At 35.0% G+C, this 16,604-nt stretch overlaps 1 protein-coding gene across 2 annotated transcripts in view; it reads right to left on the reverse strand.

The window, feature by feature from the left end:
• Smc5 (structural maintenance of chromosomes 5) overlaps window positions 1–16,604 on the reverse strand; it is a 59,406-nt gene that overhangs the window by 25,444 nt on the left and 17,358 nt on the right. For both annotated transcript variants that reach the window (XM_034502785.2, XM_034502777.2), the window contains exons 7-11: window positions 16,102–16,263; window positions 13,107–13,178; window positions 5,997–6,252; window positions 4,638–4,792; window positions 242–355 (exon numbers count right to left, since the gene is read on the reverse strand). In XM_034502785.2, the coding sequence (XP_034358676.1) occupies window positions 242–355; window positions 4,638–4,792; window positions 5,997–6,252; window positions 13,107–13,178; window positions 16,102–16,263 (759 nt within the window). The remainder of the gene's footprint in view (window positions 1–241; window positions 356–4,637; window positions 4,793–5,996; window positions 6,253–13,106; window positions 13,179–16,101; window positions 16,264–16,604) is intronic.

The raw sequence follows: 16,604 nt of genomic DNA on the forward strand, positions 1-16,604 counted from the left end.
CATAGAGCAAAACATAGAACAATGCTGAGGCAGCAGAATAGAGGAGTTTCATTTGTGATTCACAGATTACCATTCTAAAACTTCTTTCAGGTCTTTGTTTTTTTTAAACATAAAAAAAGAGTTAAGTGTATTGATGATACAGAATGTGATATTATTTCAGAAAATACACAGAAACTACAAACCTATATAGGAGAAACTCAGAAGGTACCTTGTCAAGAGTGTATTATTGGTTAGTACTTGCCTCTCTGAGGAAAATCTCCATATCTTCTTGACTTTCAAACACAAAGGCTCTTAAGTCATTTGATGAAATATGATTTTCAACATATTTTGCATTTTTATTATCTTTCATATTAATCTATAAAAAAGAAATTAGTTTTCCTGAAACAAACTGATTATTAAGAGTGCATACAATTTATTTACTTAGAATAAATTTACAGTTAAGTAATTTCAAAACATTTTGTTTGCTACTCAGAACAACCACATGCATGAGGGTCCGCTTTACAATGAGCTTTAAATTTTCTTAGAAACAGCTTTAGTTTCCTTCTGGTTAAATCACTGAAAGAGAGTGTACTGAAAGTACTATAAGATACTGAAAGACAGTACAAACAGTTCTCATCTTTCCCCAGACTTAGTATTTTTCTTAATCTTGACATAAACTTCCTATTCTACTTGGCTGATAGGTACAAAACCATAACAATGCCTTCCTTAGACTCATGGAAAAAACTTGCCATGAGAAGTCAAAGGTTTGCATCGCTCCAACATAAACGTATTTATTTGGGTTTTTTGGTTTTTCTACTCTGAAATTGTACCTGCAATTGCTTATATGGCTTCTACTGCTCCACGTCAACCTCATAGGTGCTGTATTACAGGCAAGTACTGCCACACACAATTTATACTAACATGTTTAGAAACTATTTACTAATTAGACATTACTGTACAAGTGGCCCAATTCTATGGGAGATATTAAGATATACAAAGAGAAAACTGTTTCAAGAATACCAAGTCTTTATTCATTATCATGAAAAAGCAAGACATCATACAGCTCTCATTAACAATGACACTAGAAATACTGCCTTTAGATTGTATAGGAGAGATGGATAATAAATAAGGTATTTACACACAATGCTATATCATGAACCATGCTATTTTTAACTAGGGCTCCAGCCTGGGGATATAGCTCAGTGGGAGAACACTTGTCTACTATGCATTAGACCCTAGATTCAATTTCCAATACTGCTCAAAAAAAAAAAAAAAAGAAAAGTATGATTTAAAAAAGTTTGTTATATAAACACTGACCAATACTATTCTCTAGAAAATATCAAGTGCAGAAAAACAGGAATGCAGACAGACAAACACTATAAAATATGATCATCCATACATTTATACTATAATAAACATCTGGTGTTTGTCATTTCACATTTTTTTCATATTCAATTACTTTCAGTAAAAAGTGCAAATTAAGGAAAATGTAAACTTCTAGAATGGACGAAAATAATTGCTATGGATTAACTAGTATAGGACTTGGTTTTCATGCTTTTCCAGGGTATATTTATTAGAAATATTTTTCTATTTGAGAACCAAAAGCATTTATCTTGTGTAAACAGTTCACAACATGGCCATTCAATTCTTTAAAATCTCACAAATAGTTATTTTGGTCAGTACCCAATTTGTGACATTCTAAAAGTGAATGATTTATCTTTTTCCCCCCAGGTATAATACATATCCTCAAGTAAAATTTTATTTAATGTATTGGTTCTTTAGCTTCCTGTTTCTTAGAATACTGCTCTGTTTTTTCTGGTATTCAGTGGAAATAATACTTGTCTAAGTTTTTCAAAGAATTTTACAGTTAAACCTTCACAGTAGTAAGATACAGACTGGCAAGTACAGTAGACATACAGATCTTCAGATCACCTGGTTAATGTAATTTCCTATTTTACAAATTTTTAAATAAAAAATTTTTGTATACTCTAGTCAACCTGTTTTACAGTTCATTAAAGTGTCCCGTATTACTCATTCTTTACTATTAGTCCTAACCTATAGCATTGTTTGTATGTGTATGTGTATGTGCATGTGTATGTGCATGTGTATGTGTATGTGCATGTGCAGGCTCACATATATGTGTCTAAGTGGAGGTTAGAGGGCAATTATCATTGCTCCTCAGATGCCATCCATCTTATTTTTTGAAACGAGATCTCCTGTTGGCCTGGTGCTCACTAAGAGAACTAGACTGGCTGTCAGAGAAGCCCAGAGATCCCTCACCTCCACTTTCCTAATACTAGGATTTTAAGCACACCACCATGGCTGCTTTTTCACATGGATCTGGGGGAGTAAATCCAGTTCTTTGCAAGCACTTTACCAAATGAACTATTACCCCGGACTTCATAACAGTATTTAAATGGTTGTACTATAGTCTACTGTGAGAATGAGGTGATTATCTTACCTACCAGTATCTTTATAAATTTTCTTCTTTATGCACATTAGTTATGTTAATACTAGGTATAATTGTGATTATAAATATTACTATGGTAATAAAAATAATACCTATAACTCTTTTCTACCTTTTCCAGTTCTAGATTGAAGTTGTTAGAAATAAATGATGGAATTACAATACTGACAAGCTATCTGACATTTTCAATGTACATACTCTTAACTTGCCAAGGAGATTCATTTTCCAAGCAGAATTGAAGGGTTAGGTAAGTGTACATATAGATCTGGATGGAAAGAGAAACTAGAAGGTGAAAAGTCACTGCACAGAAATAGAGTGTATCTTGTCTTAAGCACTGAGATGTAAATATACTCCAGCTAGTGATATGACCTGGTGATGGGCTAGTTAGACAATCAGATGGCAAACCTGATTAAGTTCTGAACTATTACTGAGGTTGCTTTTTTTTAAATGAGCAAATAACTATATTTGCATTATAACTTATAGAAAGAATTTTTTTCAGTCTTTATCAGATCAAAACAACATGAATACATTACATATAAATTTTCATCTTAATTTTGGAAAAAGATTCTCTTTGCTGTTGTTTCTGTTTGGTTTTAGAGGACAGGGTTTTACTATGTTACCCAGGCTAGAATGTAACTTGTTAAGTAGCTGAGGCTAGCATCAAACTCTCAATCCTCCTGTCTCAGCCTCTCAAGAACTGAGATTATAGGCACATGCAACTGTGAAGAAAAGAACATATTACAAGTATTAATTTTACTAATATTAAGATATAATAGAGTTAAATCTATGCTATTATTAATAAAGAAAAGGATAGGGAAAATAGACCTTGTCATGAATTCTACAAAGATTTATTATTATCAAACAAAAAATATGTAGTAAAAACAATTCTTAGGTTATTTGGGGAGTTCTAATCTTATGTATCTTTTTTTTTTTGTTTTTTTGAGACAGGGTTTCTCTGTATAGCCCTGGCTGTCCTGGAACTCACTCTGTAGACCAGGCTGGCCTCGAACTCAGAAATCTGCCTGCCTCTGCCTCCCAAGTGCTGGGATTAAAGGCGTGCGCCACCACCGCCTGGCATGTATCTTTATCTAATATATCACTATTAAGGGATGTGTTTTTTTTTTTTTATTCTTATATCCCTTTATAAAACTAAACTAATCGCCTGAGAGTTTGACAGAAATTATCCCATTAAATTCATGACCAAACTTCATTAAATTGCTACTGCTTTTGTAATCCTGATGACCCAGTCATCAAAGCTATCAATTATTTTATGATATCAATTACTTGCTTCATTCACAAAATCCTCAGAGTGCTCTTTTAAAATAGATAATTTTTTTGCTTATCTTATCAAGCATCCCTTATTAACATTTTTATAGCAGTTTCCCACTTCTTAGGCAGTTTTTAATCTAATACTATAATCTAAAACCTAGTCAAGCAAGCAACCTTATTTTACACATGATCCTAGTTAGAAAATCCCCAGATAGGTTAGAAAAACCTATCTTTTTATGGTGCATGTGTACCTGTGTGTATGTGTATGTATGTATGTATGTACATATGAATGAGTGTATGTATGTATGTGTGCATGCGTGTGTACATGTGTATTATGTACACATATATACATTATATATGTGTATATAATATGTATATTATATACACATATATATGTTATGTATGTTATGTATGTGTATATAACATATATAATATGTATATTATACACACACACACACACACAAATAATATAATATATATATATGCCAGAGGTTGATGTTGGGTGCTTCCCCTATTATTCTTACTCTAATTTATCTGGGTTTGAGAGAGGGTATCTCTCTGAATCTGGAACTGTAAATTAGTTATACTAGCTGGCCCCATATCCTGTCTGCCTCCTCCTCACTGTCAGGATTGCAGGCAGGCCACGACCACCATCATGTTTGCATGGCAGTACTTTATAGACTGAACCATCTCTCTGGTCCCCTAGTTTTAACTGCTTTCTGGAAAAAATTCAGTTTATATACCATTATGGCTCAAGGGCACTTTAGAAAGCTTATGTATAGATTCAGCCTCACAGTGATTACAAATTTAACAAAGAAAACCAAGGTCTTAGCAAAAATAAGAATTCTTACACCAACAAAAATCTACAATAACCCTAATAATAAAACTAACAGATGTTACAAAAATGAAGAACATTTCTTACCGTGAGCATTATGGGTTCACAGACTCTTTGTTTAAACCTGTCTTTGTTGTTTCTCAGCCACAAGACTGCATCATATGTATCCCGGTACCTCTGTCTCAGCTTATCTTCCTTCTGATTCATAAGATTGTCAAAACGTATGATATGATCACTCACACCTATAATTGGAAAAAAAAGTATCACTTCTCTGAAAACATTAGTATATCAACTTGTAAACAGTAGAGAATATCTTAAATATAGAGGTTATAAAAATACCACTCAGGACAAATATTTCAAAGTCTTTCTAAAATTACTTAACACCTAAGCTAAAAAGTGACCTGAAGCTACTGAAAAGCAGGTCACCTGGAAATAAGAAAAAAAAAACAGTGAAAAGGGGCATGAGAGGTTTTTTTCTTCTTCAGAAAGTAATTACCTTTAATGTGGAACTGAATCTATAACAAAATCAATAAAGAGAGATACTACATTTAAAATGTTCTTAAGTAATACAAAAACACTGAAATCAATCTTCAATATCTCTTCTTAAAAAGTTATCTACAAATCTAAGAAAAAGAAGGTGGGAGGAGGAGAGAATGGAATTCAGGGATCGAGTTATTGAGTGAAGGAGAGGAATGAGACAGATCCCGGCAGATGATCATGGAGAAGGCCTTGGAAGTGATCTGCTCAGATGGAAGCAGAATAGCAAAACGAAGAATTAAAAAAAAAATAATAATGTTGAATTTTCCTCTTTCCAAATTTAAGGAGATGCTAGACTGGTAAGATGGCTCAGGGGATGAGAGTGCTTACTCTACAAGCCTCATGACCTCAGGTTGATCCTCAGATCCCACAGTGGTTAAGAAGACAAAACCAACTGCAAAAGATTGTCTGACCTCCATGTGTCCCTAGTGGTAATTGTATGCCCAGCTACATAAATAATAACAGTTTGTTTTTAATTTAAAGATACACTACAACAAATGGTATTTTCTAAAAAAGTCAAATTAAACCTTTAAGAGGCAACACAATTATAATAATCCTGGCTGTAAGTAAGTTTAGAAGTCTAATTGCTAAGAAAGTACATACAATTATGGTCCTCAATAAAACTTTAGATTTGAAAACATAAAGCAGAGATGGCATACTGTATTAGTATACCTAAGCATAAAAATGTTTACTCAACACTGACAACTATTAAAATAACAAATACCAGCATTACTAACACTGCTAGGAGTTAAGAGTGGGTCTCTTCTTGAGCTCCTTTCAACTGTATGTACCCAGCACTCAGATAAACAGATTAGAATGAATCAAAGGTAAATCAGTATGTGGGGTGAAAGTCAGGGAAATAAGCAAGTCCCCATTTCATAAACTATTCTTTGCCCCCAGGAAACTTACCTCGTTTCTGTTTCTCCAGCATTTCCTTTTCTCTCTGTTTATCAATGATCTCGCCTTCACATAAGGCCTTTTCCTCTTGAACACGCCTCAGATCATTTGTGATGGCATCAATCTGAGGCTGAAGGTTCTCGCAATTTTCTGCAGTCCTGAGCTCATTCTGCAGATCTTCTATCATCTTTCGGGTGTTACTTATTCTCTTCTGCCGGTCATGCTCTTCATTCTGCTTGACTGTTAATGCCTGCTGAAGCTCCTTAACCTAAAAAGCAAAAGTAGGTTAGCACCTGAGATTGTTTTCTTCTAGTCTATTTAGGTTTTGCAGAACTATTGTTTAAATTGCCTAGGACAAGGGCATAGTGCTCACTGGAAGAGCTGACTAATCTAGCACACAGAAAACCTGGGACTGGGTCTAAGACTCTTCAGACTCATTGGAGCCTTACATATGCGCGCGCACACGCGCACACGCGCACGCGCGCACACACACACACACACACACACACACACACACACACACACACGCATGCACACATCCTATGAGCATTCCTCTCTTTAAGAGATATAGTAGAAGGTTACTACCCAGTCAACTACCAGTAATTTATTTGTTCCTAAGTATATCAAAAGTACTTAACAGCCACTTAACATATGGTTAGTACTTATTAAAATGCTTGGTGAATGAAAACATATAAGGCGAAGTCAGATGCACAAATATTTACAGAAATTATATACCACATATACGACCGAAATTTAAACCCAAACAAATTTCTTTCAACAAAATTATATTCTACCACACTTCAAGTTAACACTGAATCTTTCTATTTAAACTTTTGACTTATAATACAGAATAAATTATTTTTAAAATAAGATATATTGCCTGGCTACCTGTTGTCAACAGAATTTAATCAAAATCATAGTTTATCAAAAACATTGTTTTCTTTAAGACATACACAAATAGGGTACTGGAGGAATAATTCAGTGGTTAGGAGCTCTTTTGAAGGACCCAGGTTTGATTCCTAGTAGCCATATGGCAGCTCACAACCATTTGTAACAGTTTCAGGGGGATCCAGGACCCTCTTCTAGTCTCTGAAACCATCAGGAACATACATGGTGCACAGACATGCAAAGGCAAAAAAAAAAAAAAAAAAAAAAAAAACCAAAAGAAAAAACCCCACATACATTTAAAAATAAATCTAAAAAAAAGATACACACACATATATTTAATTTGATCTTATAACTATAATGTTGTATTGAATTAAATTAAGTTAGCACAATGCATACACTGTTCACCAGTTTTACTTCTAAGTCATATTTATTCCTCCTCTTCTCCATTATAAAAGTTATAATAAATTAATGATAAGGAATATGAAAAATATATTCTTAGAACAAATAAAAATAATTTATAATGGAATGTTTTTAAGCTTTATGCTTCTTCAGAGCCTACTTGTATCTTATTTATAAAACATTTGCATTAAGTGGGATCACTGACTGGGTGGTGGTGGCGCACACCTTTAATCCCAGCACTCTGGAGGCAGAGGCAGGCGGATTTCTGAGTTCAAGGCCAGCCTGGTCTACAGAGTGAGTTCCAGGACAGCCAGGACTACACAGAGAAACCCTGTCTCGAAAAAACAAAAACAAACAAACAAACAAAATGGGATCACTGAAGTTTCACTGACAACATTTTTACTACCCTCCCCATATGTTCTTGCAAAATACAATTTTCACACTAGTATCATATTTGGTCACATGAAAGCACCACATTTTAATTCCCTATTGTTAGACATTTCTTTCTGAAAATTTAAATTTGGCACTATCAAGAAATTAAACATATGCCAACTCCTGTCTTCTATATCAAACACAGAGAAATAAAAGAACAGAATTTTTATGTACGCGTGCATACATAATGAGGGAGAGAGGGAGAGAGGGAGAGAGAGAGAGAGAGAGAGAGAGAGAGAGAGAGGGAGAGAGAGAGAGAATATTAAAGAAACAGAACAAGAAATCAATGTTTGGGCTGGAGAGATGGCTCAGGGGTTAAGAGCACTGACTGCTCTTCCAGAGGTCATGAGTTCAATTCCCAGCAACCACATGGTGGCTCACAACCATCTGTAATTGGATTTGATGCCTTCTTCACGTAAAATAAATAAATAAATAAATAAATAAATAAATAAATAAATAAATAAATCTATCTTTAAAAAAAAGAAAGAAATCAATGTTCATTCATGAAACCCACAAAATCTAAGCCATTCAGGAGAATAAATGAGCATGTCAGAGATTAAGAACAAGCTACCACCGAACACATGAAAAAGTCCAAGTCCACAGGGAAAAGAAACCAATCAGACACGTATTCTGTACACCTAGCACTGAGCTATTACAAAAAAGAGAAGAAAATAAAGAAAACCCAGTGGATTAGCAAAAAAGTTTGCCAAAAGATGGTCTTTACCCTGGACCTTAAAAAACAGAAATGCACCAATGACTCCTCAGCTCTTGGCTACGTTTTCTCAACAGTAACACATTTGCAACCCTTAGCCAGCAGACTGTCAATATCATCAATAATCACACCAGTCCCACCATGACTGGTACTGATGTTGAACTTCGCCACATTTAAAACCCCACCTCTCCAGGTTTTGTTAGATCCTATTCTGTGCTGTTCATTCTCTCTAAATGCACTTTGTTACTTTACCTGAAACGTGGGTATTTCTGAAAGATACTTCTGTACTGAGCTCTCTCCAGTAATGACTGGCATAAACCTTTATTTTAGGTTTAAAGCCAAGGGTGGAGGTCCGCTCATGGCAATGAGTTCTTCTTCCTTTAATGCACTCCAGTTTCAGATTCTTTTAATACCATGGGGTCAGACTTTGCTACCCATCATCCTGTTGTGAATTAACTACTTCCCTCAAAGTCCTCCCTCACTACTTACAGACTGATGACTCTGGCACCTGAATCACTGTCTTCTTTAATCCATCATTATCCCTGTGGTCATGTGACTTCAACCTAAACACAGAAAGTCAATCTTTTTGGTCTCTGATTCTTTTCTTCTTTAGCTTCAAAGATATTTTCCTTTTACTGTACACAATGTAAATCATCAAAAATCACACAGCTTCTGATACTGTATTTCTGCATACCTATTCTTTGACAATTACTTCCTTCTTTCCACTATGCTCAGCCTGGTATTCATAGTCTTTAAAAAATCCAAAGGGTGCTATAATCTACTGACCTTCTTTCTACCATCTCAATCCATCTTTTCCTTTATTTCTTTAGCCAACTGTGTTACATAACCTGCCAGTCACTCACTCCTTTGCTAAGACCAACTGATCCTTAACTCATGTCATACTAGAAAAGAGTAAGCTTAATTCTAACCATATTTCTACTACATCTAAGCAACTGAAATAATGTAAGGCATCCTGAAAAGCTGGTCTCATTTTAAATTTACAATCATCACAAAAATGGCGTCTAAACTTTTACCATTAACACACTGGAATCCTTATGTAAATTCCTCTCATTTCCATCACTGTCAAACCTTATGGCTGTCTTCCTCTATTAAGTCAGCTCATGTCCTTGCCCCACAGTCTATAAGAGAACAGTTTAAAAATCAGAGTACTTCCTTTTGTCGTACTGTAAACTCATCACACCCGTAGTTTTCATATTCCACAATGTAAAAACAGTTCCTGTAAGTACCTAAATCTAACCCCTCTAAGACTACCTCAGAAAAGTTTTTCAAATTATTTACAATGAAAGATTTTTAAAAATAATTCCAAGCCAAGCTTTATCAATTACTATTATAGTAAACTATCAAATGTCTTAGAAAATATAATCTAAGATAAATGCACTTTTAGAAAATTTCCCAGAGAAATAAAAGCATATGGACATACAAAAAAAATTATACAAACAGATGGGTGATGGCCCAGAGGCTAGTGCTTGCCATGCGAGTGTAAGGATCTGATTTGGCCCTGTGATGGTTAGTTTTTTCAACTTGACACAAGTTAGAGTTACCAGGGAATAAGAACCTTAATTGAAAAGGTGAATGTGTACTGATTTCCTTTTTGCATGACTGATGTGGGAGGGCACAGGCATGAGGACAGCACCACCCCTGGGCATGTGATTCTGGGATTTAAGAAAGCAGGCTGAGAAAACCACAAGGAACAAGCCAATAAGCAGAGATCCTCATGGGTTCAATTCTTAGCACTGCAGACAAGCTGACACTAATCATCAATGAGTAAGAACATCAAGCCTTCATGAAAGGAAGAGAATTAATTTTTAGATTTGCCACATTTTCTTATTTAAACTGCATTTTTGACCAAAAACCAAAACTGGTTAATTCACCCTAAGTAGAAAGAAAGTTTGGCAGCCACACAGGAAAAAGAGAAAACGTAGTCAACAGAAAAATATCTAAGTAAGATCATAAATAGACTTAGAGAAGACTAAAGACTTTATTTAAAATATCTATTTGTATTTTACAAACATAAGAAAATCCTAACTAAAAGAAACAGTAACAGTTTTATCAAACAAAGATACACTATCAATTAGATGGAGATGCTAAAAACAAACAGTACAAAAGCTAGCCAGTTAGAAATTCTGGAATTAAAAGTGTTCTAAATCAAAATGAAGTTTTGTTAGAGGGACTCAAAAATAAATCTAAAAAAAGTCTAACAAAGAATAAGTAAACTAAACAAAGTCAACCAAAATTATGCAGTTCGAGAACAACAGAAATAAGAAAAAAAAAAGAAAAAGAACAAAACTGTAGAGACCTATGGTATATCAAAAATGCAATACAGTAAGTATCAGAAGGTGAGGAGATAGAAAAAATACTGAAGAAAAATAGCCCCAAACTTACCAACTTTAAAGAAAATCATGAATTCTAAGATGGGCTCAAGGCTAGTCTCACACGGAACCAGACAAATGTGAAAACTGAAGACATGAAGGAAGCTGGGGATGTTGGCATCATGACTGCCTACTATGCATAAATTCCATGTTCTATCCTAAACACTGCATAAACCCAGAGTGGTAGCTAATATCTATAATCCCAGTACTGAAGAGACAGGAGAATCCAAAATTCATGATTATCTTGGACTGCATACATAGTAAGTTCAAGAAAGAGACTAATCATGTCTAATAGTCTCATTAAGATCCTCCTCAAAGGTGAGATAGCTAAGCAAGTAAAAGTGCATGCCAGACATCATGAAGACTTGAATTTGATCCCCAAATTCCCCAGGGTAGAAGAACAGAACTGATTCCCACAAGTTGTTCTCTGACCTCTATACACATCATAGCACGTCACAAGTACACACGCACACACTCATATACATGTACACATGTACTAAATAAATAAATGTGAAACAACAGCAATAGGAAATTCATTAAGTCAAATAAGAAGCTCCACAAAACCCCTTAGCAACATAATGGACCAAGGGAAGGACAGAATATCGTGACCTAAACACGGCGTAGAAGAAAGGGGAACATTCAGACAACTAGAGTTTTCAGAACAATCAGAGATTTAAAACAGAAGGTAGAAACAGAACATTTAAGAGCTATGGAGACCAAAGACCAAATCATGATTGTAGAATAATAATTTCAAAAGTATAGAAAACTTTTTCAACAAAACCATAACAGAAAATTTCCCAAATCTAGATCCAGTATACCAATCCAAGTATAGAAGGCATTTAGAACACAAACAGGTAAGACCAGATAACCTTTGCTGGTCATATTAATATTAAAACACTAAAAATACAGATCAAAATAATTATATTGAAAGCTGTAAGAAAGAAACATCAATTATACATTGTGGCAGGTCAACTAGAAAAACAGCATTATTATTTCCTGCAAGGCTGGAAACTTGGAACAATCTCTCTCTCATTCTAAAAGACATGTGTCAACTACTACACATACCTAAACTATCTGTCATATTTTAAGAAAAGAGACAAGCATCCAACAAAACAACAAAAGGCTAAATGAATTTATGACTAAACTGTTCCAGAGATGATACTTAAAGGAATCAAAGACAACATACCCACAATGCTACAGAAGAGACTATGCCACAACAGAACAGCAGGTAAAGTAAAGGAGTAACAGGAAAACATCAACCACACAGAATTAACAAAATGGGGTACAGGCCTTCCAATAAAAACTGAATCTAATGGTGTCAATTCCTCAATCCAAAGACAAGAGACTAATAAACTGAATTGAAAACCAGAATTCAAGAGCTATCAAGAGCTCTGTGGGGAAAGACCATGCTTAACAACCCATATGCTAGGAGACAACCAACTCCCAAAGTTTTTTTCTGACCTCCACACATGTGCTGTGGCACATAAAAAAACAAATGTAATTTTTAACATTAAAAAGCAGGTCTAGTCATAAAGGCTATACTTAGTGACCTTACAGCAATATAACTAGCATTCTACACGGTGTGGGAAACAACCACCACCACAGTTCCACTGCCCAAACTCTGCATGTGCGAAGCTGGAGCACAGCAAGAACCCTGGCTTCACTCCCTACCACTCATTTCCTATCTATGGGACTAAAATGAAATAGTAAGATCCTTTAAGAAATAGTAACTGAATGATAATACTAAAGATTACAACATTTTAATTCAATAATTATATTGAAAACTGCAAGAAAAAAACATCAATTATATATTGTGGCAGGTCATTATACATTTTAAGCTAGGCATGTGGGCACACACCCTTAATCCCAGCATGTGAGAGGCAAAGGTAGGTGACTCTCTGTGCACTTGAGGCCAGGCTGGTCTACAGAGTGAGTTCCAGGACAGCCAGGGATACTCAGAGAAACCCCGTCCTGACTAAAAAACACACAAAAAAATAAAAATCATAGCATTTAAAACCAAAATAAAAACCATACCAATGTAGTCACATGAGTAACTGAGAATTGTCTCAATTATCTTCTGTGCAGCTACTACACTTAGAGGGTTTTTTTTTTTTTTGTTTTTTTGTTTTTGTTTTTTGTTTTTGTTTTTGTTTTTGTTTTTCCTTTTTGTGAGGGAAACTAAAATTTAACAGAATGAAGGGGATTTGGGATAGTTTCCAAAAAATTACAATAACCACTTATCCCCCTGTGAAAGCAAGTTATGGTAAATTAAGGTAATCAACTTTTGGTAGGGAGTCTTACATATCTATCCTTCCGTTCAATCACGTCTTGCCTTTGTTTGCATTTCTGAGATGCTTCCTTAATATCAGTTGCCTGCAAAATTGAACCAGAAAGAAAAGGTTAATTAAAAACTCATTTAAGAAAATTATATGGTCCCAACCATCCAAATATTTTATAAATTAACCAAAACAATACTTTCCCACATTTTAATTCAAATCAAATTCATAATTACCACCAAAATTACTAATGGTATAGGAAATCTATAAAGGTTATTGCTAAAAGTATTACACATTTTAGTGTATTTAGTGTATAGTAATACATGTATATGTTTTCCTGATATTTTGTCTGACTATAAAAACAGTTTGGGGGGGGTGGTGAATGGGGGAGCACCCTCATAGAAGGAGGGGGCTGGGAGGATGGAATAGGGGGTTTGCGGAGGGGAAAAGGGAAAGGGAGATAACATTTGAAATGTAACTAAATAAAAGAACCAATTAAAAAAAACAATTTGATGAGACAGACTAGATATATTATTTTATTAGATGAAGAAAATAAGACCAAGCAACTATTAAGTGACAGCATGAGCATTTACAGTACAGTGTGTTAATTTGGAGCCAATGGCCTCTATAACATTACAGGGACTCTTTGAAATGTTAGGGACAAAAAAATCAGAGTGTTATAAAGGTTTCTACTGAAAAGGGAAAGGGATACAATATAGTAAATATAATTAACTAGTCCTGCTACATGTTTTAGAGGATTAATAATTTTAAGATATACAATCATAGACTAATACAATGTACCTCTCCAGAAGCTGTACATACATCTTAAGGAAGACAATTCTAAAATATCTTAGATCATGTATGTTTCTACATAAACATAAACTCAGAGTTATTTTGAGACTGCCTTAATAGCTAGCTTCTTTTAGGAATAGAGAAGCAAAATAAGTATTTTATAGATAATTCTTTATTATAGACATTATTTTCTACTCCATAAAAAAACCCAAGTTTTAAAGCAATATAGCAGTAATTTCAGGTGCCACAAAGCAACTATAATTCCACAATTTAATTATAACCAATTGCCTAATGGTTATAATTTAGTCATTAATATGACTGCCAACTATTATACATGTGAAGCTTTGGGACTTAATGATCCTTAACCATAAAGTGAGAAGACCTGTTAAAGAACTAGAATCTACAATCTTCTGTAGATGTAAACATTTTTAAATTTTGAATGATCAATTATCTGAGTCATGTAATGCACATCAGAAGTACCCGACTGAGTACATGTCAATACTTGACACCTCACTGCATTTATTTGAATCTCCAAAACAGCATTCAAAATTCTGTGTCTGTTTATATTGCATTACAGTAATCCCCCATCCATGGTTTTTGCATTACCAAGTCTATTTGTTGTCAACTACAGCCCAAAAATATTAAATAGGAAACTAAATTTCAGGAATAACCTATTTGTAGTTTTTGTGTGTCAATTTTAAACTGTGCACCAATATGAAGTTTTAAGCTGCCCACTGTCCTGTCCTTAACATCACACTGGGTGTGGCCTGTCCAATAAATAAGCTTATCATTCAGCAGTTCTCAATTATCAGGCCAACTGCAGTTTTTACTCAGATAAACTTTATTTAGACAATAATGGTCCCAAAGCAAAAAAGCAGTCATGCTGGCAATTCAGAAATGCTAAAGAAAAAAATATGTGCTTTCTTCAGAAGAAAATGTGACCACATAATGCACGTGTATGTACACATAGGAGGGAAAGTTAACATCCCAAATCTGAAAATGTGAAATCTACCTCATTTCGAAATTCAAAACTTTTTGGTCAAAAAGGTTCACATTTTGGCTTTTCACACTATGAATGATCAATTGGTAAAGTGTATGCAAACAGTGTAAATTCCTCCAACACTGAAGGATTAAATAGTTTTGTACAAGGATATTCAAACTACATAGGTTTTGGAATTATCTTCAGTTTTAGGTATCTACTGAAATATAGTGCCCCCAGCCAGGAGGAAACTACCAGATTCTACCAGATTTAATCATTTTCAAAATACCTCCTTGTGCTGGCTAGTTTTTTGCCCAACTTGACCACAAGCTAGTTACCTGGGAAGAGGAACCTCAATTGAGAAAATGCTTCCACCTGTACTACCTATAGAGCATTTTCTTAATTAATAATCGATGTGGGGAGGCCCAGTTCACTGAGGCAGGCTCTGTGCCACCTCCAGAGAGGTGGTCCTGAGTTGTTTGAGAGAACAAGCAGAGCAAGCCAATAAGTACTCCTCCATGGTTTCTGCTTCAGCTCTTTCCATCAGGTTCTGCACTGACTTCCCTCAGTAAAGTATGTAATCTGTCACGTAAAGCCCTTTCTGTCTCAAGTTGCTTTTGGTTGTGGTGTTATAGCTCAGCAAGACACCTTTGATCCCTAAGTATCCCTGGAAAACTAAAATTCACATCCATAAGCAATTTAAAGTTATAGAGGTACACACTACATTAATAAAAAAGAACTCAGTATTTCTAAGAAATATGATGGTAGTTTGCAGCTAAAACTTTCTCTTGAGGCTATGTCTCATCTGGTAGCCCATGGTGGCTTCAAAGACACAGTGATGTTCTTGCCTCAATGTCTCAAGGGCTTAGACACAGACTTGAACCCATATGCCCAGCAACAATCACCCTGGAATTTCTTTAAGGTAGCATTCTCCAGCTGGGCAGTGGTGGCGCACGCCTTTAATCCTAGCACTTGGGAGGCAGAGGCAGGCGGATTTCTGAGTTTGAGGCCAGCCTGGTCTACAGAGTGAGTTCCAGGACAGCCAGGGCTACACAGAGAAACCCTGTCTCGAAAAACAAAAAAAAAAAAAAAAAAAAAAAAAGGTAGCATTCTCCAATCATAACAAGTTTTTGAAAATCCTCATTAATTCCCAAAGAAGTGAACCCTAGAAAATACTTTTAAAGGCACAGGAAGTATTTTTCTATGTTGAATAAAATTCAGACAATCCCACACTGAACAACTAAAGTACCTTTTCTTTGATTCGAACTTCCAAAGTGCGACGCAGCCTTTCAATTTCCTCAATCCTTCGTGTCATAGGAATCTGCCCTTCTTTAAGTTTCCTGACCTCTTCTTTCACTCGGTCACGAATTAGTTTCACACCTTCATATTCCTGACGTACATTCTCATATTCCTTGCAAATAATTCAAGAAACAGAAGTTAATATATTAGGTATTTAAGTTAATGCATCCAAAAGTCAAAGTGTAAGCAGAGATTTTCTTTTAATTTATCAATAGACAAGATTAAGGAATTGGCAAACAAAAGAATTTCAATTTTGAAAGGTAAAGAATGGGTCAAAGAAAAATACAAAGAAATATGCAGCTGCTAGCTCAATAAAAACAATGTCTGCGCTAGAAAGATAGCTCAGCAGACAAAGGCGTCTGCTCTCAAGCCTGATGGCTTGACGTGAGTTCATTCCTGGGACCACATAGTGAAAAGAGTTAACAACCTCCCACAAGCAGTAGACATATTTTT

Source organism: Arvicanthis niloticus, chromosome 1 (genome assembly GCF_011762505.2).
Source record: "Arvicanthis niloticus isolate mArvNil1 chromosome 1, mArvNil1.pat.X, whole genome shotgun sequence".
Lineage (NCBI taxonomy): Eukaryota > Metazoa > Chordata > Mammalia > Rodentia > Muridae > Arvicanthis > Arvicanthis niloticus.